Source organism: Enoplosus armatus, chromosome 2 (genome assembly GCF_043641665.1).
Source record: "Enoplosus armatus isolate fEnoArm2 chromosome 2, fEnoArm2.hap1, whole genome shotgun sequence".
NCBI lineage: Eukaryota > Metazoa > Chordata > Actinopteri > Centrarchiformes > Enoplosidae > Enoplosus > Enoplosus armatus.
This window is the reverse complement of record NC_092181.1, coordinates 27,154,873-27,182,554: the sequence shown is the minus strand read 5'-3', so window position 1 is coordinate 27,182,554 and position 27,682 is coordinate 27,154,873. Positions and strand designations below refer to the sequence as shown.

The 27,682-nt window shown below is 41.9% G+C and overlaps 3 protein-coding genes across 4 annotated transcripts; 1 reads left to right on the top strand and 2 right to left on the bottom strand.

The window, feature by feature from the left end:
* Positions 1-2,037: 2,037 nt before the first annotated feature.
* On the bottom strand, positions 2,038-5,510 carry lgalsla (lectin, galactoside-binding-like a). The gene is made up of 5 exons (XM_070924589.1): positions 5,472-5,510; positions 4,202-4,270; positions 3,753-3,841; positions 2,683-2,866; positions 2,038-2,181 (listed from the first exon to the last, which is right to left on the bottom strand). The coding sequence occupies exons 1-5, from the start codon at positions 5,508-5,510 to the stop codon at positions 2,038-2,040; spliced, it is 525 nt and encodes a 174-aa protein (XP_070780690.1).
* A 3,058-nt stretch (positions 5,511-8,568) lies between these two features.
* On the bottom strand, positions 8,569-13,965 carry LOC139292086 (equilibrative nucleoside transporter 2-like). The gene is made up of 12 exons (XM_070914245.1): positions 13,928-13,965; positions 13,759-13,840; positions 13,320-13,471; positions 13,097-13,236; positions 12,536-12,670; positions 11,991-12,088; positions 11,799-11,874; positions 10,950-11,059; positions 10,206-10,314; positions 9,517-9,602; positions 9,223-9,419; positions 8,569-8,680 (listed from the first exon to the last, which is right to left on the bottom strand). The coding sequence occupies exons 1-12, from the start codon at positions 13,963-13,965 to the stop codon at positions 8,569-8,571; spliced, it is 1,335 nt and encodes a 444-aa protein (XP_070770346.1).
* Positions 13,966-20,940: 6,975 nt separating this feature from the next.
* On the top strand, positions 20,941-26,110 carry LOC139292071 (E3 ubiquitin-protein ligase pellino homolog 1-like). Of its 2 annotated transcripts, XM_070914226.1 has the most exons (6): positions 20,941-21,026; positions 23,877-24,006; positions 24,144-24,245; positions 24,771-24,968; positions 25,068-25,256; positions 25,529-26,110. In XM_070914226.1, exons 1-6 carry the CDS (start codon positions 20,941-20,943, stop codon positions 26,108-26,110), a joined length of 1,287 nt encoding a protein of 428 aa, XP_070770327.1. The 2 variants fall into 2 exon arrangements, with proteins under 2 accessions (XP_070770327.1, XP_070770335.1); XM_070914234.1 differs by lacking the exon at positions 23,877-24,006 and having other exon boundaries at positions 20,941-21,018; positions 24,120-24,245.
* Positions 26,111-27,682: the final 1,572 nt, after the last annotated feature.

The window sequence follows — 27,682 nt, the reverse complement described above, 5'->3', positions numbered from 1 at the left end:
CTGTGGCAGGTCGGCTCTCTGCTGGGCTGTTTGATTCTTCCAAAACTTTCCATGTTTACCAGGTACAGCAGTGCAGAGCAGTGTTAGAGCGGCTGCTGGGAAACGCTTTGTCCACTGGTCCCACTGGTTCACTGGTCAATAACATCAAAGCATCTTATAGTATTTCTTTTTCAGTGCTTACCCAGATAGTCATGAATATGTGAGTTTAAGTAACATATCTGGAAATAAATCAACAAAATATCCCTAAAATATTACTGAAATATCATTAAAAAATGTCAGTAAAATACCCCAAAAATATTAAAAAATATAAAAGTAAAAAACATAAGTAAACTACATGACAATTTTGTAAAATATTTTGTAAAATATGGCAAAAACAAGATTAGTAAAATATCCATCAGAAATTACTAAAATATCCGAAAATACAGTATATGAGTAAAATATTTGAATATATTTGAAAAAATATTAGTAATATATAAAGATAAAAGTAAGGAGTAGTAGTAGTTGAAAAGACAAAAAATACAGTAGTTTTCATTGGATGGATTCATTGCTGTTAAAGACAAATAGGCACACAATGAATATGAAAAGAAGCTCAAACAGAATGATGTATTTCTCATAAAGATGTTATTGTGCATAGACTTTTAATTATGGATGGCAGCAGGACGTCATCCTCTGTGCTTTGAGGTAGTCATCACATATTTTATCACATCCATTTTCAGTTTTGTTGAAAATATCCGTCACTGCAGGAGATCACAGAGGCCTGTGTGTCCTTCATGCTTTGTTTACTCATGACCACAAAATACCATTAAAAAAAACATACAACCATCCCACACATGGCTTCTGTAGTGTATATCGGTCAACATTAAAATCCACATGATCAATAAAAACAATCAGTGCCTCTAAGGACAGTAAGAGAAACCAGTCAACAACAAAATGATAAAGGCAAATGTTTCTGTCTCGTCACAAATGACAGTTCCCACACAGTATTTACAGCCAGGACTGAAGAAGGTCTGGGAATGGGAGTCCAAGTCCCCCTACTGCATCACCCGCCCCCTCAGAATATTTGGACCTGATACCAAAAAGAAAGTCTCTCTTTTTTTTTTCTAGTAATGTTAATTTGTCAGTTTTCATTTGTGGCTCAATAATATTTTCTGTAAAGTTTATTTCCTGTCATTAAGGTTTACATTCTGATACTAAATCTGTCTCTGTTTCTGTTTCCTGTGTGATTCTTTAATGTCGTCAAAACACTGCGCAGTTACAGGAATGTTCTCCAGACATCTTGTCAAGTAGGGTTTTGTTTTTTTGAATAAATAATAATGCAGGAACCGTCAATGAACATTCGCTGACCGTATTAACATAACAAAGACAGACTGTTGTGTCTATTATGACATTCTGGGAATAATTATCCAAACAGATGAACCAAAAGTGTCAGCGCGTTTCCGCCTACTGATCACTTTGCACAATGGAAATGTCATTACAAGTTACCAAATGTAAGAATATAAAATGTTCTATAATAAAATAAAGTTAAAAAGTCATCACCAACCGACCAAAAGCACCAACATACAGTGACGTTAACATTTGAAAGTCATATAACGCTGTTAATCACAGTGATTTAATTATTAATCAGTGCTGCATTTTAATCATTTAATCATTAATCAATCTGGCAGTTGTGTTCATAAGTAGTTCCTGAGTGACTCTGAGTTTTGCTCAGCTACATGCAACATAAAAGGAAATAAAAAAAGCTACTTCTAAGATCAATATCCAGTCTCATGGAGAGAAATAAGTCTCAATACTGGTGACAAATGCAAATATTTTTAAGTTTGCTGAAATTGGTTGGTATTTGTTTGTGGATCGGACAGTGTCAAACATATTTGTGAATCTGGATTTCATTTGTCACTAATACTGAGACTAATTTCTCTCCATGTAAAACATCTGGTTCCAAAATGTCCAGAGAGATTACAGACTGGCTTCAGACAAGGTGAGTTCTGACAGTTGAGATCGGAGTCTTCGAAAGGGGCTCGTGTTCAACAGCGAAGTCCTTCAAGCCAGTTTCGTGATGGTGACGCTGCCTTTGATCCATAACGTGTCGATGTCGCTGAGTGACGTCACTCTGTGGTGAAAGTCAAACAGCTGCTGGCCGTCCACAAACACACGAAACCGACTTTGTTCACAGTGAATCTCCATCTGGGAGGAGAGACGAGACACAAGTGGATGTTTGGTGAGTTTACAGGTCGAACGTTTCACCTGCTCAGGACTAACTGCTAACGGGATGAGGGTTGTTGTTGCTAAATGTTAACTATGAACTCTAGCAAAAGCAGCATCCTGAGGAGGGGAGTTAGTTATGTTTGTTGGGATGACATGAGGCCAACATACTTCACCATACTTCAAATACAAATACCATTGATGTAAACCAAAAGCTCACATCACAGCCTCAGAATGTGTGATTGAGATACTAACACACGTCTTTTTATGTGTGACCTTCTTTTGACCTGGCTCCTGGTTTTAGTGCTGCTTCATGCTCCAGGTGGGCCTGGTAGCCTGCCTGTGGCTGCCTGCACACAGCAGATATCAAAACACAACCTGACACTTGGTTTTGCTCCATAAATGTGTTATTTTCCTGCTACAAACACTCCTGCTGTGTGTCAGTGACCCTGAAGAGTCCTGCGCAGATTCAGAAGCTGGTACCTTGAACGGCTGGTCTCTGATGAAGGGGAAGAAAGGGACGGCTCTGTCAGCGTCCCCCCAGGACCCAGACACGCAGGCTCTCCGCAGGACTTGTCGGTCCCTGAATCGAACACAGAGCTCCAGAGCCACATCAGGCGGAGGCTCCCTGGATGTTCCACAACCACAAGTCAGGGCTACGTAGAACCTAACAGAGGGACGAGCACCAGCCGTGAGTCTTTAAATGAAGGATTCAGATGAGATCATAATGTAACACAATGGCTTCTCAGCAAGGTGTAGGAGTAAGTAGTAAAAGTAGTAATACCACAGTGTAAAAGTACAAATATCAGCATCAAAATATACTTAAAGTATCAAGATACTCATCATACAGAATGGCCCATTTAATGTGTAAGCATTACTAATGTTGCAGCTGGTGAAGGTGGAGCTCATTTCAACTACGTCACAAAGTGCCTGGTAGTTTAATCTGTAATAAAACATCATCATTTATCAGATATATCATAATATAATAGAATATTTATACAATGATTTCCCTCTGAATTGTAGAAGAGTAGAAATATAAAGTAGCATAAATAAATAAAAAATACTCAAGTAATGTACAAGTACCTCAAAACTAGTACAGTACTTGTGTAAATATGCTACTGTCGACTACCATCATGCATTGCGTGATCAGCAGCCATGTTCAGACTGGGTTTATTTCTATACTGTCTCTCCCCATTCCAGTAATATTTACTATAATAATGTAATAATTAATTCAATTCATTCATAACAGAGAATCACATTTCATATATATATATTCATATGTTAATTTGTAAAGTAACTCAAGCTGTAGTAGTAAAATGTAATGAAATAAAAAGTACAATATTTCCCTCTGAGATGTACTAGAGTCTAAGTAGAAAGTAGCATGAAAAGAAACTACTCAAGTAAAGTGAAAGTACCTCGAATCTGTCCTACAATACTTGAAAGGCTGAAAATGGAAGAAGGGCGGGTTCAATAAAGCAAAAGCCGTGTGTTAATGCTGAGGAGAGGAGGATGGATGGATGGATGAAGGGGACGTTACATGAAGGTGTTTTTACCTGTCAGGACGGGAGTCCACCACAGCCACCACCACGACCTTCTTCCCCGGCCGCATCCCACCTGGGACGTGACCTCTGAAAGGAACCGCCTGCAGGGGCACAGAGAGACGGACACTGGCTGTGATTAATGATCCTGGATCTAAATGAACGAAACTGAAAGAAATAAAAGAAATAAAAGAAATAAAAGAATGGAAACTGAGTGATGGGGATGGAATTAACGTCATGTACCATGAAATGAAAAACACTGTGTATTGAAATGTTTGTGCTGTTATGTACATTTTTAATTCATCTTCATGTTCACGTCATGAACTTAAAGCCTTTACTTCCACATGTGCCGTTCACTTGATGAATATGACTTTGTTGATCAAATGTTGTTTCGTTTTCACAAAGACAAACACTTTAGTTCTTCTGCCTTCCCCCCGTCACAGTGAAGTCTGTGTTTGTGTTACCAGATTTCTCTCAGCGCCTCCGTCAGGTTTGTTTTCCTCAGTCGAGCGTCTCTGTGGAAAAACCCATTTCTGAAGGGAAACAAAAGGAAACCATTTGAACTTCACAGGATCAGAAATCACTGCGGATATTTCGATTGTTTGAAATCACTTGACTGGAGAGGACGTTTATTCCCGGTGGTGGTGGAAGAGGAAAGGTCAGAGGTCATCAGAGTCATGAGGATTCAGGAACATCTGACTGCAGTGAGTGACACCACTCACCATCAATCAGGGGTGCAGGAAGTACTCCGATCCTTTACTTCAGTAAAAGTAGAAATACCACTGTCTGCATCTTATCATACTTTTTTTAAATGTAAAAAGTAACTATGAGTGTCAAATAAATGTAGTGACGTAAAAAGTACAGTATGTCCCTCTATTGATCCTATCTGAGCTTCTTCTTTGTCTATAAAAAACATAAAAGTTAAAGTATCGAAACTTTGCAGCGGCACTTAGTGACATAATAATAATAATAATAATAATAATACAAATCAACACAAAATGATAAGAAGACAATTTGAACCTTTCAGAGAATTAAAGAATAAAAGCTCTGTGTTTGATTGGCTGTTACAGACTGACAACAACAGACTGAATGAAGTCAAAGCGCACCATTCACCGCGTGACGTCACGTGCCCTGTGACCAGCACGTGCTGCGGCAAGTCGGCATTAATTAATGAGTTCAGGTTTACCTTCAAAATAAAAGCAGCTGGTTCACGGCTCCTGTTGAGCTTTGAGGTGAAAAAGGAAGAACCTTATTGTGACGCAGTGAGTGTGGAAAGTAAGTGACAGGAAATATCAGAAAACAAAAAAAAAGAACCTCTTCATCTTATCTACATACTAGTTCTACGTTTATGTTCATCTCTCTTTGTGTTTTGAACTGTATGCCTGTTTCTATCTTCCAGTTAATTGTTCTTGAGAGTCAAACTCCTTTAAATGTTCACATACTTGGCCAATAAAGCTGATTCTGAAGACGCTGCCACATTTATTGACGTATGGCTTTTATTTTGTTAATTATGACAGGAAGCTGCCCTGTCCCATTCTGGCCAGCTTTGGCCGGTTGGGACGCAGCAGATTCACATTCTTTCAAAACTAAGAGAAAACAAATTTTTAGTCCAAGCGGTCAGCTGAGAGACAAAAGTGAAGTCTGACAGGTCAGTCTGGGATGTGGGTCAGACTGATGGGGTTCCTGTCTGCTGTGGTGGTTTCTGATCTCTGCTGCTCAGGTGTGTGGACTTACCTTCCTGCCCTGCGCTGTCACTCTGCCGGTTTCTGCCATGTTGATCTGAAGGAAACAAACAGCAGAGGAATGAGCTGCAGGTCCAGTTTGTCTGCCTCCGAGGTCTCCTGTCGACTGAGTCATCGCTGACGTAGAGCTGCAACCTGGCTCATTACACTCCAACACACACTCACACACACACACACACACACACACACACACACACACACACACACACACCGCTCTGATAATCAGCTGCCCCTGCATGCCTTTCTCTCTCTCAGGTCAATAACAAGTGAGCTTATTGTGAGGCCGTAACTGCAGGCAAAACCCCAAATATTAAATCCTCAGCAGCACCTTTTATTTATTCCCCAAAAACAACACGTTTCTCACACTCATAATTTTAATAAAGGCAAATATTCAGATTCATGGGGAGTGTAAAGGCAAACAGAGAATCTATATATTTACCTGTACGTCAGAGGTCACACAGCTGCTCACAACTGGGTGACTCACATTAAAACAAACTGTATTTTAACAGACCTCCTGGCCCTTTCATAGTCTTCTCATTAAATACTGTATGAAAGCAACAGTGAATTGTGTAAAAGTTTTTAAAAGGTTCTCTGAAGTCAGTTGACCCCCCACTTTGCTCCCGACTCCAATATCTTAACAGCTATTGGATGGATTGCTGTAAAACTTGGTACGTATACTTACGGTCCCCAGAGAAGGAGCGCTAAAGACATTAGTGATCCCAAGTTTTAAGTGAAATGTCTCAAACACTATGGGATGGATTGCCATGAGGTTTTGTAGACACATTCATAATCCCCTCAAGATGAATTGTAATAACTGACTGGTCTATCTAGCGCCATCATCAGGTCAAAATTAAAACATAACCAATACTTTGGTTTATGACCAAATAGCTGCAAAACTAATGACTTTGTGCTAATAAGCATGTTAGCATGCTAAAACACCAAACTAAGACTGTGAACATGGTAAACATCAGCATGTTAGCATTGTCATTGGGAAAATGTTAGCATGCTGATGTTAGCATTTAGCTCAAAGCATAGCTGTTGACTCTCTGTTAAAGGATATGACTGCTGTTATTCTGTACTTTTCTTATTGTCAACAAATCACATGAAGACCCAAACCAACAACATGTCAGTCTGTCTCTCAGTCCTGTCTCACTTCCTGTCTGTGGCTCTCAGCTCTCAGCCCATTGGTTCCTGCTGAAGACGTCAATCTTTAAAAACACCTCACAAATATATAGTTTCATGTTTGAAAGGCTCAGTCATTCCCTCCAACAGCTGCTCGCTGTAGTTTTTATCAAACTAACAGCAGGAAGTAGTGCATTTGTTGGGGACTATTTTCAGCGGCGGATGAATCCACATGTGGAGCTCTAGTGAGTGTTTGTGGCAGCAGGACGGTGTGTGTGTGGAGTCAAGATAAACTACAGTGTGTGTGTTCATGGTGATGAAGGAAACAACAGTGAGGCTCACTGATGAGTTTTAATAATAATATTAATAATAAGAAGAAGATATATCAGGCCGTGATACACACACAACACTTGTTAGTAGATTCATTCACTGCTGGTTTGAGTCTCTTCATGGGATTTTTTGACAATGAGAAAAATATAGAATATAACACCAGATTTATCCTTTAAGGAACATCTGAAGTCAGTTCCATGGTTGGTTTCAGCGGTAATATAACAAATAACAAAAAAAACAAGAAACCAAAAACATAAAAACACTCACCTCGCGAGTCTGCAGCTGAGGTACGGAGCTTCACCTACAACTGCTCTATCTTTGGTGTCTTTGGTGATTCATAAAACTCTGAATAACCTCATTGTCTTTGTCGCCACTTTCCTTTTCATTTTCCATGAAGAGTAAAAGAATGGGAGGAAGCAGGAGGACACGAGGTCAAAGGAAAGGGCCGAGCCGGAGGAAGAGGAAGCAGAGGCAGCAGCTCGACAGCAGAGGCTCCATCGTGTGGACTCAGGGTGTTAATGTGCTTCTGCATGCTGTGCAGCGCCGTCAGATCATTAGTGTCATTATACCATCTGTCGGTTTGCAGAGAAGCTTTCATTACAATCCTCTGACAGGAGTTCGTTCTGCTTTCACTGACTGAAAAGATTTAAAGAGACCACAGTGTGGTAGCACCAGTAATAACAGCTGGTTAAAGCCTCGCTGTTAGCTGCTGACTGTCACACTGTTACATCAACAAGTTTCTCTGAATGTAGAAAAGAGAGAAATATGTTCCCTTCAATATAAGAAACAATAAATAGCTAATTCAGCTTGTTGTCCGATGCTTTCACTCATCTCCCTCAAGCCTATTTACAAATGGATGTCGTAGTACAGAGTACAGAGCTGACTTATTAAAAACACACAGCAGTGACAATTTTGTGTATTTTAATATGAAAGCAAGGAGAAATGTACTTTTCAGTTTATAAAAAAATTCTTATTAAAAAAAAACACAAAAACACATAAATAAGCTTACAATATAGAAGGTCTTTAGTTATAAAAACGTAAAAATGTAATTTTTTTTTTTACAAATGATTAAGAAGCTTTGCAGAACAAACACGCCAAGAAGTATGACATGAAATAAATTAATATAAAAAACATCCCCATTCAAAAAAAACTTCAAATTCAGTGCATCAAAAGATAAATTACAACTTAATAAAAACAGTATAATGCATCAACATGCACTGTGATGTATGTATGTAGTAATATAAAATATGAAAAAATATAACATACATCAACGTGTGACCCAATGGACCAATGGGAGTGCTACATCGCTGTGATGTAACCACTGTATCTTTAAGAAAAGCACAGAAGAAGAAAACGTTGATTTTGGCCGCATCGATCAGGTCCGACACAGTGGATCATAATACTTACTTCACAAAGTGACATTTTTTACAGACCAACAACTCAAAGGTCACATGGTAGAAAATAAAATCACAGGTGAAGCTGTGACAAGCAAAAGATATTCATTTGTGTTTATACTAATATACAAATATCACTATTCTGAATAATAGTCTTAATACAAAGTGCTGTGACTTTGTTCTTGACAGGACGAAACTGACATTTCATCACGTGGTCTCCTGTGGTCTGCTCGTCCCAGTCGTCTAAACCAGTTGTCCCAGCAGGAAGGAGAATGACGCTCCCAGTGCCAGACCCAGAACGAGGAAGAAGGTCATCAGGGAGCCGGCCGTCTCGCAGTCCTTACAGCGCACCAACCTGACGGGCAGAAACACACAGTTACAACATGACCACACCGACCTCCGCGTCTGAGAGCTGAAGTGCCTTAAACCTGCAATCTTTCTAATGGCCAGCAGGGGGCGACTGCAAAAAGAGGAGATTGTGTAGAAGTCTATGAGAAAATAACTTGACTTCTCACTTGATTTATGACCTCAGTAAACATTTTACTGATGAGTTTATGGTCTCAAGCTTAAATAAAACTTTATTAAACCTCCTCCTGGCGATCCAAACCAGACCACCTCTGAAGGTGCATTCACACCTGGTATTAGAGCTGTCATACCAGGTCTGAACAACAAGCGATGACATCCTCATTTTTAATCCCACATACAAAACTCTGACTGGTTGAATGTTTCTACAACAACCGTCAGACGTGGCTCTTAGATGTACTTAATAACTTAATAATGCTAATGTTTCGCATGTTAGCATTAATCTAAAAAAAGCTTCCATTCGTTTTGGAGGCATTTTGTCATTTTATCTTTCGGTACACACAAAGTAAAACAACGCATGAGACTCTTCCTCACTGTGGAGCGTAGGCCATGCAGAGGCTCGCCAAGTATCCGTTAGAGAAGGAGAACAGAGCCATGATGGTGACGAAGGCGAAGTCGTGACTGAAGAGGACGGTGAGTCTGGAGTTCTGGACGTTACACATCATCAGCAGAGGGATGAAGACCAGACGAGACAACACAGCGGCAGGAAACAGAACGCTCTCCTTCGACGGCTGCACAAACATCAACACAGTCGATTGGGAATGATTAGTAAGATGACTCAAAAATTGGAAAAGCAAAGTACCTCCTTAGAGCCGGCAGCAGACTCACCCATTGGACGAGAGACGGGGCGCCGCGGCCGACCAAGTCCATGACGTTGAAAACGACAAAGCAGCAAACGCAGGTGAACACTTTCTCTGTAAGAGACGGAGAGCAGGTCTGAATCACAGACTGTGTGTAAAGATGGCCGACATGACAGTCCCTGAAAGTGAGTCCAAAACGTCTCGATCGCCCCCCCCCCCCGGTGGCTGGCTGCAGTATAGCTCAGGAGCCCCGCCCCCCCTCCATGTCAGCAAGTACACGTCAAATATATTTGAGGGAGTTCTTATCACGCTGATGTTTGTTCAAGTGTTTGTTTTTCTGATCAGTTTGGTTCTAATTAGTTATGTGATGCTTTAAAAACAGGGTGAGACGTCATGATAGACAGCTGAGACTGACTGTGGTGGTGCTCGTGATTGGGCTCCACCCCCCAATCATCACGCGTCGGCCATCTTTATATACAGCCTATGGTCTGACTTGGTGGAGTGAAGGTTAAAACACAGTGAATTGACAATATAACACTATATCCATCATGCTTAATTACACCGGACTTTGGCTGACGTGAGGCGTCCATATTTATTTGTGGTTTTCAAACACTTACAAATCTTTAAGTCAGATTTATAAGAGTTTCCCGATGTGAACGCTTTTTACAATTTGGAAACTCGCAGCTACGATAAGTCTGATATAACGTGATGTCTCACTCCAGGCAGCGCTGTCCGTGTAGACGGTCTGAACTCGAACTGTGATCACAGGAAACACCGACAGGGTGACGGCAAACACACACGTCACACATGCAGCCATCAGCCAGATCTGCAGGACACACAGGAAGACTCAGCATTACTGTCATACTCACACTTTCAATATGTGCAGTGAGTAAAACGTAAGGATTAGAAAAAATATGTAAAAGGCAACATTTCAATGGTAAAAACATTTAAATATATGTAATACAAGTATCAAAATGTTAAAGTGAAAAGTGAAAATGTTGGTTATTGATGCTAACAGGAAGTAGAAACTGACAACAGATGTGAAGATGGTTGAAGACAACAAATACCAGACAAAATAAAACAGTTTCCTGTGCTAATTTATGCTTAAATATGCACAATAAAGCCACAAAATGTCTTAAATGTGAGCCTTTGCTGTTTTTTATTATTATTATTGTAAACTGAATATTTAACAGTAATGAATCAGTGGTTGAAATCATCAAACTCTTCGCTCAGTCTGATTTCCTGTGACGTTGACGCGCCTGAATCCAATTAAAAATATAAAAAATAATCATAATGGGACCAAAATGGATCCAAAGAAAAACAGTTAGTATCCTTGAACACAGACTGTGGACATCAACTGAACCAGAATGGCACAGACTCATGGTATACTGGTATAAACTTTCCATGTCTTTTAACCACATAGACAAATATTTTAAAATAGAAAAAACCGACATCGTTCACCTTTTTGAAGACATTCAGGACGGAGGAGCGCTCCGGACTCTCCTCCGGCTCACTGATGAACATCCCGTTGGCCTCGAGTTCTTTTCTGTTGGTGTTCGACACTTTTTTGTCTTTAAAAGGAAAGAAATTAAAATGTATCAGGGACTTAGTTCATAATGTGACGTGGAGGAAGCTGCACCAGCTGCTCATGAGTTCAAATTCAGTCATTAATTACTAATTAATTAATGAACGAGTTCTGACGTAGAGATTAATTGTCACCTAATATTTCCAGCCGCTCACTGCCAGGTGTAACTGTTGTGTAGCTAACTGACAAAGCTAACGTTAGCTTGCTAAAAACTGAGCCACCTGAAACTTGATAAACGCTGTTTAGAAATGATGTCAACATTTCACAAAAACAACACAACATGCCTCAAATCACGAAATGTTATCCTAATAACATTTGACTAAATTAGTAAATAACGTCAGTTAGCTTAGCATAATCAGACATTTCCCTCTCATAAACTGTATGAATGTTACGAACTCTGAAACACACATATTTCTCCATGTTTGCAGACAGAAAAAAAACCCAAATAACTACATTTATGCTAGCTTGTGATGCTACAGTGACTTCCTGTTTACATAATTGATTGCTCTTGATTGGACGGTGCTACAGATGTTTCCTAGTAATCAATTAACACATTATAGAAGTCTTTTCTAGCTGTTTCTGAAGTTTTAATGGTGCAGCCTGGTTTAGTGAATCACTGGTTTGAAACTGTTCAGTGATGATGGATTTATGAAGAGCTGGTGGAACCCAGCGCTAACATAACATAACATTAGCATGTCGCTAAATGAGACTTTGTAGGAACCGACCTGCGCTGCTGAGGAGTTCCCGTGTCGTCTCCCTTTTATCAGACTGTCTTCTGTTCAGGTAAAAACGAGCAAATTCCTGCAGAAGAGAGTCAACACAGTCAGAGGGTCGTAATGTTGGTTCTGCAGAGCCCCTGAAATCTAGAAACATTATATCTTTCTGTTATTTGGTGTTGGTGGGTGTCGTCTCCTCACCAGGTGTGGCAGCAGCAGGTAACACAGCAGAGTCCCCAGAGTGGCCACACACGGAGTGATGAAGTATCCCAACGCAGCCGAGCTTTTATCTGCGTTACCTGCCGAGGAGAAGAGACACTTCAGCCTCATTCACATCTGCAGATTCAGACGTCTGTGAAATTCATAAAGTATTTGATTTTATTACTACGAACTGATTTGATTTTATTGCAGCTATTGTCAGCTGGTGTCAGCTTGTACGTCGGCCAATAAGTGACGATGTGTTTGATGTGTTTCGTTACATACTGCAGTTTGTAAAATGTCCCTTTCGGTTTATATCCTGGTACCAAGTCTTTAATAACCAAAAATAAGGGATCAAATTAATTACAATAAAACAAATGTTGGCCGACACATCATCTCTATCAGTTCAGAGCTGAAACGATTAGTCAATTAATCGATTAGTCTGCAAATGTTTTGATAATTTATCGTCTAAGTCTTTTCTTCTTTTAAAGAGATGTGAGTATTTGCTTTGGGACATTTGTCACTATTTTCTGACTGTTGTTACTCACTTAAGATGGAGAACAGCATCGCGAGTGCAGCGAAGATCCCGGCCAGACCCTGACCGCTCATGAACAGAGTGCTGTAACGAGGAGGAAACAGACCGACCACACCGAACAGACTGCCCTGCAGCACCGCACTGAACGCTGCGCACACACACACACACACACACACACACACACACACACGTTTTAACATTATAATTATGGTTATCATTATTATTTGTACAGCAGAGTAATAGAACAGCGGTCGCAGCAGTACTCAGACTTTACCTGTATGGTTTCATCTAGATCTGATCAATTCTGGCTCTTACACATGTATTCTTATATGTATATGTATATGCTAAGTTGTCTGGGTGAACTTCAAACGTCCAACAAACACACCGTGTCGAGGAAGAGCAACCCTGGTATTAATAGCAGATATTAACCAATAATCAAGACTTTATTTAAATTTGTGTTAATTTGTCCAACTGCATTTCATCCCCTGAGACTGGAGGAAAAAACTGGTCTCAGCTCCTGCGAGGTTCACATGATGAAGATGGACGTCAGACGGTTTCATGTGTTTAAACTCACTGTTGATGAACCAGATGGTCGCCATGGTGACGGAGAAGAAGGTGTCCGGCTGCACGGGGACCTGGACCAGAGCAGCCGTGAGGGAGAAGAGGAGGAGGATGGCGATGAGGCTGAAGGCCACGCGGAGACGCTCCTTCACCCTGCGGAGAGAAGATCGTCGTCGTCATCATCATCATCATCATCGTAAAGCTGCAGCGTTTACAGCAGCGAGTCATTAACGTACCACTGATACAGGAAAGAGTTGAGCAGGGTGAACAGCAGCAGGGGCAGCTGGGAAAGCAAGGCCATCCAGCTGTCATAGTTGTAGTCTTTAGCTGTAGCGTCTGATGTGGCGTTAGAGGTGACATTGTGAACTGTGAGGCGCTCGTTGAAATACTTAAACAAAGAGGAAAAGAAGAAGAAGAATCATTCAACATCTTTGTCTTCAATAACATAACAACCGTTGGTGGTGTCGACCAGTTAGGAGGAAACTTTATATAACTTTAACTTAACTTTATATTTTTTTTAGAATAATCCAATATCACAAATCCCACCTCCTCCAGGAGCTCGACTCAGATCAGGAAAAACTCCCACAATAACCCTTTCACCTCAGTCTGAGCAGTTTGTGCTTTAAAAACAAGGTTTCTTAGGACACATGATGCTCCGTTATCACAAATTATTACCTGAGAGGCCGTCATGAAGAAGTTCCAGGGCAGCAGAGTTCCCAGACCGAGCACGAAGATGATGAGGGCTACAGCCTGACCGCTGGGGACACAAAACAGGTTCCTGACCTCAGCTGAGTCAAAGGAACATATCAGACAAGAAATGTTCAATACAAGACGTCAAACTCACTGGTCGGCAGGCGGACTCGGGCTCTTTTCGTTCCACATCCTGTTTCGTTTCTGCAGCAAAGTCTAAATAAACAGCTCAAATGATGTGTTTCCAGCTCACGTTCTGTGTAGGAAATATTCATGAATGAATTAATAATCAGACAATCAATGAGTTAGGGTTTTATTCCACGCAGGACGAAAAACCTAAATGAATCATTTGACCTGAATAAAAACTTGTGTTCCACACATATACAAGCTGAACTGTTAACAGTACTCAAATACCACAGTGCAGAAATGCTCAATATTTTACCTGCATTCAATTGTTTACTTTACTGGATTATTATTAATAATACTGATGTACTAACTAATGTATAATTATTCTAAAATATTCGGTTTAATCTGTAACAATGCGTCATGTTGTATAAACTGATCTGATGTGTAAAATTTACATTTCGTTTACATTCATTTAATGACATCTTGCTAATAATACTTTGGTACAGGGAGTGCACACAGGATAATATGGACTCATGACTTCAGTTCTTTTCTGTTTCAAAGAGGAAACTTGGTTTGTTATATAATTAAAACTAAAGTCCTCCTTTGTAAATGTCTCTAAAACAGTGATACAAGTTTCATTCGTTACTGTTCACACTGTGTTTATGTCATCATCACAGTAATATGGGCCGGTAGTGACTCATGCGGTAGTCTCACATCTCCACGCCAGATTTGGCGGCTACTTTTTATTGAATCGGGCGGGTAAAATAGTTTTGAGGGGTTGTGATCATTTGTGCTGCTTTTTGTGCCATTTGGCAGTTCAATGAAAAGTTCGGCTATATTTTATAATGACATATATATCTGACAATAACTGATGACACCAAACCAAATCTCATTTCAGTTTGTGACAAAGTTGAAAACGTTAATGGCGCCAGCACGTGTCGTGAGACTTAATGTGACAGACCATTCAGAACTCCATAAGAAAAATCACGACATTTGGGTGAAAATGATCAACACAAAGTAAACGGAGCTCACCTGAGGTCCGGAGCAGGTTTCAAAGCGATCCGGATTGAATGAATGACAGCGGGAACTGAGGAGGCGGGAACTGAGGGGGCCGTTGGAGGAGAAGGCGGTCACTTCCGCAACTTGTTAGGAGTGCACAGAGGATGTGTGACGTCACGTGATAATTAAGGATTAAGTCACACACCTCAAAACGTTTTAAGATAAATCTCAAATTACAACATTTGTTCATTATTATTAATTTTATAATATCTATCTCAAACGTGTATTTTTCACTCTGCCCTCAGATTGGAAGAAAGAAAGTCATGAAAGTCATCATATTAAATCCATTTCAATAGTCCAGACTGTCACTTAGTTTGTAGTCACAAACAAAGACAGAGAGACAGAGAGAGAGACAGAGAGACAGAGAGAGAGACAGTAAATAAAACAACATGAGGATGTTAAGGGTACACAAGGTTATATTGCAGTAAACTTATGCTGCAAATAACAGGACACAGAGCAAACAGTTTAGCTTGCCAAAGCGTTATGCAATTAAATACTTTCAAATGTAAGCTACAATGCTATAAACACAGATTGTGTTATATGCTATATAGTTTTTAAACTAAACTTAAATCCAAACTAAACCAAACCTCTTGGACTTAATGAGTCCGTTAAAGGAGGCGTGAAACAGAACATTTCTGCTGTGTAGCTCTAAGGTTGAAAAATGAATCTTATTCCAGTCTGACCTCAGACATTAAACACACAGGAACACACCAATGGCAAGGAGCAGCAGCCAAGTACAGCCAAAGACATACCAGGAACATACAACATGTTTATAAAAGATTAAAAATATATTATAACTAAATACGGTATTAACTGCTTCTTTAGCAGTTTAATATTAGTCATTTTTGCTGACATCACCAAACTTTATGCATAAACCGCCTTTGAAATGCAAGCATTTTATTTTGAAATGCAAGCATTTTATTTTGAAATGCTTACCGGACGTTTACGCTGCGGACTGTTTCCGGACGCAGTTCGCTGGATATCAGCGCAGAGACCAGACCTCACTGAGTTTTGGGTCATTTTAACGAGTCCGCGACTGATGAAAACTTAAATCGCCGGTAGACATTCGACTAGCTGACACGTTGTTCCGCCCAGAAACCGTTAACACCGTCGGTAACCGGAACGGACACATCCGGGAGATGAGAGAGCTTTAGGGCGACCGGTAACTTTGGTAAGTTTGTTGTTTGAAAAGTAGTTTCTCCTTGTTCTTATTAACCTTGTCAACGTTTAAATGTGTCTCTATCCGCATGAACGCTTAATAACTAGCTAGTTTTTTAGTTTCTTACTTTAACCGACCAAAATTCATATACGTTGACTAACCTTAGCTAACTATTGTCTGTTGCTGTTTCAATATCTTTAATAAAAAGTTATAAATGGCAAGTAACGTTTGTTTTTTCCTCTAACGTCCATGTTGTGGAGTTTAATGCTGAACATTATGTGTGAAAGTTTAAAACAGTTTTTAGCCTTTTTTTATTTTATTTGTTATTATTTTATTTGGTAATATATTATGGTAAACCCATAAGCATCACTAATGAGACTTATAATGTAAAGTATATTGTTTAATGTTTTCTTTGTCTCTTTAAGTGACACTACAATATTTCTATAATTCAATCAAGAGCGTGTGGTACTGACTTCTGATATTCTGGAGTTAGCTATTTACCTACTATAGAGTAATTATAAATACTATTCCAGGTACTTATACTTTGATCATAGTGTATATATGCAGTATATTATCCTAAAATACTCCTATAATTCATAATGTTTCTATAGTTGTTATTATAAGTATGTGGAGTATTCTGAATTTATGTTAGCTTTTTTTGTACAGGGTAATTATAAATATTTCTCCATGTACATATACTTTTTTTTTTACCATAGTGTGTTTATATTGTATGTTATCCTCAGCAGGACTCCAGCAGTGGTTGTGGTTGGCAGGCCGGTCTGTCCGGCTCTGTGCAGCCCAGCTGGCCTCTTTTGTTCCGGCCACACAAACTGATTAGCATGCACCCTCCGACCGGAGCATCTGTCCCTGCAGACGCTGCTTTTGTTCCCCGTTTAAAACTTGAAAGTTGGCCCTTTTTGTCCAACTGTCCGCTCTTATTAAAAGCTTAATGGCAACGTCAACCCCTCTCCACACGCAAATGTTGACCCTAAAACCTGGAGAAAGTTTGGTCTGGGAGGATTAAAGCAGAGCTGCAGCAGAGGGTGAACACAAGTGATGGTCACAGTTTTAAGCTGTCAGTCATCGTGGACCTGCGGCTGGGCGATATGGCTGAATTCAGTATCTCAATATTAATGCATGGTTTCCTGCAGTTTTTCATACCGGAGCTAACCATCACCATGAAATAGAAAATGTATGAAAAATCACATAAAATAATCAAGTCATATTATGATTTCACTGGAAGTCATAAGTGGGAATATTGAACTATCAATGACTCTATTAAGACCTTTACTTTCCTTTTACTTGAAGTTATTTATGGATGACAATGTCTGACTTTAGCCTTTGTTTGGCTCTTGTACGATGTCATATGACCTGATATTTGTGGCAAAAATGTGAAACTAAAACTTTTATTATGACGATTTCAACATAATACTGGTCTTTGGTCAAATCCTCCAGCGCTGCTTTACGACTTTTGTGCTTTCATTCAAAGATTGATGAGTAACCTGCTTAAATGTGACTTTATCATCCGAAATAATCAGTTTAAATTGTTTACGTGGTGCACTAATGGGACTAGACTAGCCTTAATCTGCTCCTAATTATTAACGTGCATGTCTCGTCTCTAATGACCTGGAGACAGTTTGACATGTTTGACAGGCTGCTCACTGACACCTCGCAGCCACAGCTTTTATCTCTGTCTGTTGCCATGGTGAACTGGGTTAGTTGTGTGTGTGTGTGTGTGGGCCGAGGGGGTAGTTCCTCTTCAGGGCTGATGTGAAAACTCACCCGGCTGGCGTAGCCCTCTTTCAGTGAGCTGGTCTGCGTTTGGCAGGTTGGAGGACAATCAGTCAGTGCTGGAGTTAACAAAGTCCTTCAGCGAGCTGCCGAACAGAGTGTGTGACTTATACTCCAATAAATCATTAGCATGTTTATGTTAATACATTAATGATCGCTGTAAACCAATAAACCTCTGGTTGGCTCAGTTGTTTTCCAACCAGGGAAATGAACGTTAATGTGCCCAACACCAGGTCAGAGATGTGGGTGACGATTCAGAAGTCTGGAACCAGGGTTAGGGTCAACCAGGCTGCTGCCGACTCTTAGATGTCATACATTCCCACAATCACAGTCGGTTTAGTGGGAGTCTGGTGAGGGTCCGGCTGGTAAAGGAAGTTTACCAGTTTTTCTAATCAGCACCAAACTAGTCTCAGTTTATCACAAATTTTGGTATGCTGAAATATTTTAACTTCGACTGAAGCCATTTCAACCCATGGTTGATCTGCACAGGTGCAGTAAGGCTACACGCTAAAGGACGCAGTGTAAATGTGATGCAGGATGTATTTCAAAACAAAAGACTCTTCATCATCTGGCTCAGTTAACTCTGGGGACTTGTTAACTTGTTAAATGAGATACCCGTACATAATCACATAACTAGACTAAATCATTTCCAGTGTATCAAAAGTAAGGCTATCAATAAGAGCAGGAATTATTGTACATGTCTTTAGGATAGCTCTTTTTTGTCCACTGATAAACAAACTATTATGAATATGTGATGCACATAAAAAGGTTAAAGTAATGTCAGACAGTAAAGAAAGAAAACAAAGTCTCCCCGTGTCATTCTTTTAAAACCAGAGTGGACACGTGGAAAATCTGAAACAGCAAAATGAATCTACTGACCGATAAAAAAGATGTCCTGCTCACTCCTGCACTCTCTTTAGAAAAGTATAGAACGATGACAATGGAAAGTGAACCAGTAATAACGGTAGAAGAAGAGTGGAGGACACAATAAAAGCACATCAATATGTTAAGAGTGTACGAAAAGAAAATATAAAAACAGCAACGTGGACAAACTTCAGTTCTTCCATTGAATGATGTCAGGATTTGCACGTTGCCATGGTGATGCTAGCTGTCACAAACTAGGTTGCGTAAAGAGCCTCGACTCCACGCGGCTTCGGGCTGATTAGAAACCACGAGATCTGAGCGTCGAGTGAAAGATAAAACCGGCTTTCAGAGCGACGCGTGATTCACGAGAGGAAGGAGACAGAACAGAGCGCCGGTTGTGGAGTGAAGTCACTTTAGAAGTCGTCCTCCTTCTCTGGTGTCCCGTTACAGGCAGTGAATGGCTCTCTGTCCCCCTGCAGTTCACTGGCTGTATTCATGGCTGCTGAAATAAGCTGTGGTCATGATGGAGGCGTGAGGGGGTGGGGGTCTCTTTTCTATAATATATGTCTTTCACCCGATGAGCAGATTTCCAGCAGGGCTGCAGGGTTTCCCCCAGGAAAGTGTGTAGGGGAGGTGGTAAACAGATTTCACAGGTTGTTTTACCTTGTTGTGCTCGCCTCAGAAATAACTGATCAATCATTGACGCGATCAGCGGGACCCACTGAGGTTAAAACGATATTCAGACTAAACTAACTCCATCTCCATCCCGTGTTTGTTTCCTCTACGTTCAGTGTGAAACGTTTGGAACCTGCATTGTTTACGTCCATGTTTGCTTCCTCGCAGCTTTTGTTGGTGCGTTGCTGCATATCGTGATGTGTCACTGCTGCCTGTGGATCAGTGGAATAGTGCCAAAAACATCACAGGTTACTGAACTCTGGCTTTTACTGTGTGAATTAGCGCTTCTGCTCTTTTTCCCTGAAGCTGATCATCATATTTTCTCCTGATGTCAGCCGAGGTGCTCTCTCTCTGTACCAGGGGAATACTTCACTACGGGAAACCCTGCGCTGGTTTCTCCTGGAAAACCTGGAATTGTTACGATGCAGTGGCTTTCCAGTCATGGACAGTTCTGGACTACGACCAGGTTTCTGTCACTCGGCTGTGATCCAGTTTCTGGTTTGCTTTCTCAGCCGGGTGATCTTGTGTCTTTTTGTTCCTGGATGTAAGTCAGCGCATCACACAGTAAATGGCAGAGTGGAAACAGCCACTGTGGAGAATATGATCAAAGCAGGATTCAGTCTGATCCTGAACTATCGATCAAAACAGGTGTAACCATTGTAAAGATATTATTGTCAGTTGAGGGTGTTTCAGGCTTTAGCCACGTCCCGCTAATGGCCTTCCTACCTGTTGCACTTCAAATCCAAAATAGGTATTCGACTCTGGAATGAACATTTTTGTTGAGGGCCTCCTGAGTTGTTCTTGTAGATGATTACGAACCTTTAAGTAGACGGGACCAGAATCTGTCTGTCTCTGTTGATCCACACTGTCTCCAGCTGCTGGAAGATGATGTGAAAAGAGTCTTTTGAACAAACTGAACCTTGAATTCAACTCTTTCTGGTTAGAAAATCAACCACATCACCGCAGAAATGGTGACAACAACCTTTTGTGAAACTTGCAGGTTTATGATGACGTCTTGTCCTCTTTGTCCCTCTGACATCAGAGTTCGGCCTCTGAATGAATGCTCGGCTTGTGTTTTTGTTTTTTTTCATGGTACAAAGGATTGTAACATCAGTTCCAGCGTGCTGCTAAGTGAGTCACCCCGTTTTACACCTAACAGCCCGACTCAGTGTGCTGGAGTGAATACATACATTGTCTGCCACTGTTGCTGCCTGTACAAAGACAGTGGGGGTGGATTGTAGTAATGAATGCTGTCGTGTTGAAGTCTTTGTGTGTGTTTGCGTGAATGTCTGAAGAGGGTTTTTAAATTTTAAATCAAATACATAAGTGACATTTTCTCCAAATAAAATGTTATTCTTTATCTCAAAAACACACAAACGGCTTCTTGTGGTTGCGTCTGCAGGTGATGTGTGTACCTGCTCCGATGGAGACGCTCTGAGGGACAGTGGGAGTCAGACGTCCTCACCCTTCCTCCCCCCCTGAAGGCTGCACAGATGTTTTCACTTGGTCAGGAAAACATCTCCACCTCCCCTGCCTCCACCAAAGGACCAGTCAAGTATGGAGAGCTCATTGTGCTGGGGTAAGACGTTCACGAAGGAGCTTTTTACAGCTGTGGTCAAAACTGGTTTTAGCCCTTTAACTGCTCACATATATGTGTACTTTACATGCCTGCTGAAGAATGCCATCTGTTTTTAGATCAGGTTTCAGATCAGGTTCCTACCTGCTTTAGACAGTCATCCGCCACAGTGACGACGTAGACTGCTTTATTTGTTCTTCAGGAAACTTTGTTTTCACGGTGTGGTCATTTAGGCGTGAGAAGGGGCTGTGTTCACACTCATCTTGGTGGTGCTTTCAGGGACACTACGACATCTAATAATGGAGAATCAGCTGGCGACAAGCACGCAAAAATATTGCTTTCATGAATTAAGACGTACGGCATTTCTTACATGTGAAAAGGTTTTGTCGTTGAGTCCGTGAATGCACCAGTAGAGACTGTTTTTGCATGCATCACTCCATAATGATACCTCAGCGTGGACACTAGACTAGAACAGAGCCAGTCGAGAATCCGTTTATTTTTTCTGCTGTTGGTTGCGTTGTTGAAGTTAAACACAGGAGACGATGGTATGTACATCCATCAGCTTTGTTTTTGCTTCGTGGTGACGTCATCTCGCCAGAAGCTGGATTACATACCTGTAGGTGACCGATAACGTGGAGGAAGTTCATCCAAAGTGAAAATGGAGAGCTACAAATTTGTAGAAAAAATAGAGTAAGTTCATCAAAAGATGTCAGTCAAAAAACAAAAAAAAAGGCTTCTGACTTCTGTAGTTTTTTCCACGGCTTAATGCAACGCCATCAGATACAAGCAGCAACACACCTCATAGGCTGTAGCATACATGCTAACATCTAGATGGAGGACAGTTTTATTGCTGTCATGACCCTCTGCCCAGAGTTTTACACCCCTCCCTCAGTTGAGTATAAAGTACTGTGTGGTACGGCCGGGTATTGTTTGAGATTTTTAAATACTAAAACTAAAAATTACTAAAAACTGATTTTTGAAAACTGAGAAATATAGTTTTTTCATTCAACGCATTTCTTAAATGTTAAAGAACCTTTCCTAAATAAAGTTCTATTTAAATCAGGAGTTATATGATCAAAGTTACATATCTGACATGCTATTGGTATATTGGTAGTATATGGACACATTGTGGTCGCTACCAAGAACGTATTGAGGTTTGATACTCAGCCCTTCTGTGTAGTTTTAGCATTTAAAAAGTCTTTAAACTGAACTTAGTATTTCATATGTCACCTGTAGCAGAAAGCCAACACAGTGCTGCTGCTGCTGTTGTTCTCTGAGTGTTTGTAACTGGATAAACAAGATTAAACAAATCCCCTCGTCTCTTGGTTTTTGTTCAGAAGCAGCAGAACTGCTGCCTGAATGCAGTTCATGTGTGGAGAAACTCCACCACAGCAAAGAATGCAGCTGACTTCCTGACTGAAGGCCATTCACTGTGGTTCAGGGAGGTTGGCTGCTGTGGTTTCAGACCTTTTGTTTGCTTTTGTATCATAGTGTCCACATGTGGAATTAAACAGTCTGGCAGACCCAGTAACTGACAATTACACCGGTCATAAGGTTTCATTTTAAAGAGCCGTATAGTTTGTGAAAACAGGGGTCGGGTCATGTGTCACACGGTGGAGTCAGGTGGTCTGAGTGTGTCTAGGAAAGGAGGTGGCCGTCTCTTTATCTGAAACGCAGGAAGTTTGCATTATCCAGTGAAAGAATGGCTCGACTTTTAACTGAGCTCGCATGTTTATTTGACCTGCGGCTGGCAGCAGTCTGGCTCTGAAGATAACCTCCAGCTGAACGGACTTTTAATTACACGTCCAGCGACATGTGAAAGCTGTTAACGTTTAGGGAACATGCTTGTTTGTCTTCGTACCTGCACGAGGTGGACAGGTCCAGGACGTGTTTAGCCTAGCATAGTATAAAGACTAGAAGTGGGGAAACTGCTAGCATAGCTTCATCAAAACTGAAACACCTTCCGACAGCTCCTGAACTGTCTGGTTATATGTCGCCTCTTGTTTATTGAACAGGTGTAGAAACAGAAAACCATTTTGTTTACTTTATTTGGACGTCACCTTCATAAAAGGGCCGTGCAGTGAATCAGAAGACGCGTCGAACAGCAGCCAATCACGTTGCACAGGCCGCAGGGGGAGGTGTGTCTGTCAGATGACCAGAGGACACCTCAGACCATCACATTCAGATTTAAAGACTCAACAGAGGATGAACAGCAACATGCAGCTGCGCCGGTCTGATGCAGCATCAAGACGCACACGATTCTCCTCCTTTAAGTGCTGTTACGTTTATTTGAAAGTAATACATATATAATGATAAATGCACTGTACAGTATACTAACTGTACTTTGCCCTTCGTTGAGGGCACATAATGACTTGTTTAGGACTTGGACTTGACTTCAGCCAAGACTTACTTATGATTTGCAAAACAATGACTTCGTCCCGCCTCTGGTAGATCAACCCAGTTAATGTGTGGAGCAAAGAATGCAGCTGACTTCCTGACTGAAGGCCATTCACTGTGGACACAAGAGAGAGCCTGTGGTTCAGGGAGGTCGGCTGCTGTGGTTTCAGACCTTTTGTTTGCTTTTGTGTTATTGTATCCCGAACTGAAATGAAGCTGTCTGGGACCTTAGACTGCCACAATGTTTCATCACTCAAGTATAAACCAGGATTATATGATCAAAATATGTGCATTTACACCGTCGCCTCATTCTCCTGTGAGACGTTAGCGTGATACGACGTCCTGCGGAGCGTGAAACAACATTGTGATGATACAGTTTATGTTCAGTATAGATGCTTTCTGCTGCGGTTTTGTAGACGATAACCTGCGTCTGGATCTTCCATCTGGTGTGTTCAGGTGTAACGGCTCTCTGCCCAACGGTGACAAGGGGAGGCGGAAAAGTCGCTTTGCTCTGTGTCGCAGAAACAAGGCCAACGGCGTGAAACCCAGCACTGTCCACACGTCCTGCACACCTCAGGCTGCCAAGGTGAGAGCTCAACACGCAGGTGAAAGTGACCCGTGTGCGTCGGGTCAGTACAGCAGTGGAACCTGTTTCTGTGATATTACGTGATATAGTTGTGTCCGTCGTACTTGAAACAGTCTGTCTCTTCTGTGTCTCTAAAGGCTGTAAGCAACAAGGAGCAGCACAGTATTTCTTACACTCTGTCCCGGGCACAGACGGTGGTGGTGGAGTACACCCACGACAGCAACACAGACATGTTCCAGGTGCGTAGCGTCCTCTAACTCCACCTGATGTCACTTCAGACACACAGTTGGTTTTGCTTCTGTGTGTCTGGATGGCCACACGAGGATCAGACAACCACCTGTAAGTCAAACTGTCAGCAGCAGAGTGCTTTCACCTCCAGTCTTCAGGTTCATCTTCTTGAGTTCACCTCCAGAAATAATCCTTCTTTTCTTTCTTTTCGTCACTGTTCTCGAACTCTTGTATCTCAGAAATGTCCACTAACATCTCCAAAATAACCCTATCTTGACTTTGTTCTTGTGTTTGTTTGATTTTGAACACCGTACATTTTGCATGTTGCTCTGTGTGCTTGGTAGAATTTCCTCGACCCACAAAAGAAAGACTGTGTGACAGCAGGTCTGTAGAAAGAAAAAATATGAGAAACCACAACTGAGGAATTAGAAACAGAAACGAGAGTCAACACCAAACAAACAAATATCTGTGATAGAGATTCCAGACATCGTCCTCAGTTTGACTTTTCATGCATGTTTCGTTAACTAACTACGCAGATCGGTCGTTCTACGGAGAATCCCATCGACTTCGTGGTGACAGACACGGCGCCCGGTGGTCAGGGCCACGCTGACGGTCAGACGGTTCAGAGCACCATCTCCCGCTTCGCCTGCCGCATCATCTGCCAGAGAAACCCGCCTTACTCTGCACGGATCTACGCCGCAGGCTTCGACTCCTCCAAGAACATCTTCCTCGGGGTAGGCTGCACTACCTGGTTACAGGTGGCTGATGCGGTGATTCGTTGCTTGTTCTTTCAGTACGGACGGGCTAAACTTGAATTCTTGACCCGTTCACAGGAGAAGGCCGCCAAGTGGAGGACGCAGGACGGTCAGATGGACGGACTGACCACCAACGGCGTTCTGGTGATGCACCCGCGCCACGGCTTCAGCCAGGACTCTAAACCTGGCCTGTGGAGGGAAATCTCCGTCTGCGGAAACGTCTTCACGCTGCGGGAAACCAGGTCCTCTCAGCAGAGGGGCAAGATGGTGGGTGACCTGAAATGATGTTTACATACAGCGTGTCTCATCTTTGAGCTCTAACAAACGTGTTGAAAAAGATTTGAAAAGACAAGATTTGAATGTTTTAAATGGTTTATTGTTTACATTCGTGTTTACTTCTTCCTTGCCTTTGTTTTTCTCTGTTCATCACTGCCACCAATTGTTGATCAGCAGCCTGAAGGACGGAATATGTATCCGACCCGTGTGTGAGTCTGTCCTCCTGCGTGATACAAACAAACTTCTGCTCGTGTCTCCTTCAGGTGGACTCTGTCTCTGAGTCTAACGAGCTGGTGGACGGCTCCCTCATCGACCTGTGCGGCGCCACCCTGCTGTGGCGGACGGCCGGGGGCCTGGCGCACACGCCCACCGTCAAACACCTGGAGGCGCTGCGGCAGGAGCTGAACGCCGGGCGGCCCCAGTGTCCCGTGGGCTTCAACACGCTGGCCTTCCCCAGCCTTCGACGCAAAGACGTCCTGGACGAGAAGCAGCCCTGGGCCTACCTGCGCTGCGGCCACGTGCACGGCTACCACGGCTGGGGGGGGCGCCGCAACCCCGAGGTGGAGGCGGAGCGTCAGGAGAGAGAGTGCCCCATGTGCCGGGCGCGGGGCCCCTACGTGCCGCTGTGGCTGGGCTGCGAGGCGGGCTTCTACGTGGACGCGGAGCCCCCCACCCACGCCTTCGTCCCCTGCGGTCACGTCTGCTCGGAGAAGACGACGGCGTTCTGGAGTCAGATCCCGCTGCCGCACGGCACGCACACCTTCCACGCCGCCTGCCCGTTCTGCATCCAGCCGCTGAGTGAGTCCGGCTGCATCAGGCTCATCTTCCAAAGCCCGCTGGACTAGAACCCACTCAGACTTCTTATCTCAGGCTGGACACAAGACACGCTTCCAGTTTTAGAGTTTTTATAACTTAATTTTTATAACTTAATTTTTATAACTTAATTTAACTTTATTTTGAACGTGTCAGGTGTGATTCCTCTGCAGTGGTGACACCTGAACAGCTGCACAGATGTTCGATTCGCCTTACACTTTTTATTTATTCCTTCACCTCTTCAGCGATGTTTTTTGTAAATCAGTGCAGAATTTAACAGCTGTGAGTTTCCCAGGTTACTGTCTCACTCTGCCTCAAAGAGCCACAGACAAAGACGAGGTGTTCAGCGTCTCATTGTGGTCCAGATTTAGTCTTTAAGGGCTTTTCTGTGGCAGAAACTGGAATTTCAATTGATCATAACGTTTCTGTTTGATCTCAAGTGACCTTCCTCTGTAACTCTGTCGCCTCTTTCAACACAGAATAACTGTTATTTATGATCTTAACACAAGCTTCGTGTCACAACATAACAAAAATATATTTCTTGGGGAAACTTTTTTAAGCTGCTGTCTTGTGACGTGAAACACACACATCCAGACTGAATGTAATTCTTTAAACAAAATAAAAATATTTACTACAGCCATGAATGACAATAAACCAGCAATGCCCAGTAGTTACATGAGGAATAAACGATTAATAAACACTTAATTAACACTGTCCCGAGTGCTCTTAAAGGAATACTTCACAGTAAGATATCTCAACAGCTCCTGACCACATCACCATAACGAACCAAGAAGAGGATTTCTGATGATATTGGTGACTTTCCTCTAGCGCCACCATGAGGCCAAACCTCCCACTTCCATAGAAGAAATATCGAAATTTATCAGTTTCCTTCAAATTTCCCCGATCACATTCCTGCATCCAAGAGGATGACACCCCCCCCGTTCTCTGTTTGAGAACTTTACTGAAAACCAGGACGTGACACTGGCTGGAGTGGGGCTTTAATATTATGACGTCACTGTTTTTCCCACTCAACCACAAAATCAAAGAACGCGAAACCGCAAATATAACACACTTGGGGGGCCTGACTTTGATCCAAGAAACGTGAACCTTGAGGTTCTAGGTGAAAATGACCTAAAAGGGTCAACTTTCTTTTTCTCCAACCTCATGTAGGTTTCAAACCACTGATGTTTCCATAAGCAGGACCAGTTGTTTCTTTTAGAGTGCTTCTTATATTTGGTTTATTTATTGTGACTTAAGCTGTTGTATGTTATTGCATGATTTATGCTGGTGCATTTTTTGAAATATGTCACTTTCTGCCTCATTTAAGTTTCTTTTTGTATATAAAGCCAGTATTGTTGCTTTGTAATGATGCAGCCTACATATGTTGTCACATGTTGGCACTATACAATACTTGTGTGAAAAGTAGGTTTTCTTTTGATGTACATTAAAGTTAAGTTATGGCACCCAAAATCCCAAAAGTTTCTCTGCAGTTTATTGCTGATGTTGAAATTCAAGGAGGAAATGTCACAGTGCCAACCGATGAAGAGGCCCCTGAGGAAGAGGCACAAGAAGAAGAGGCACCTGAGGTGACGTTCCAGTCCAAG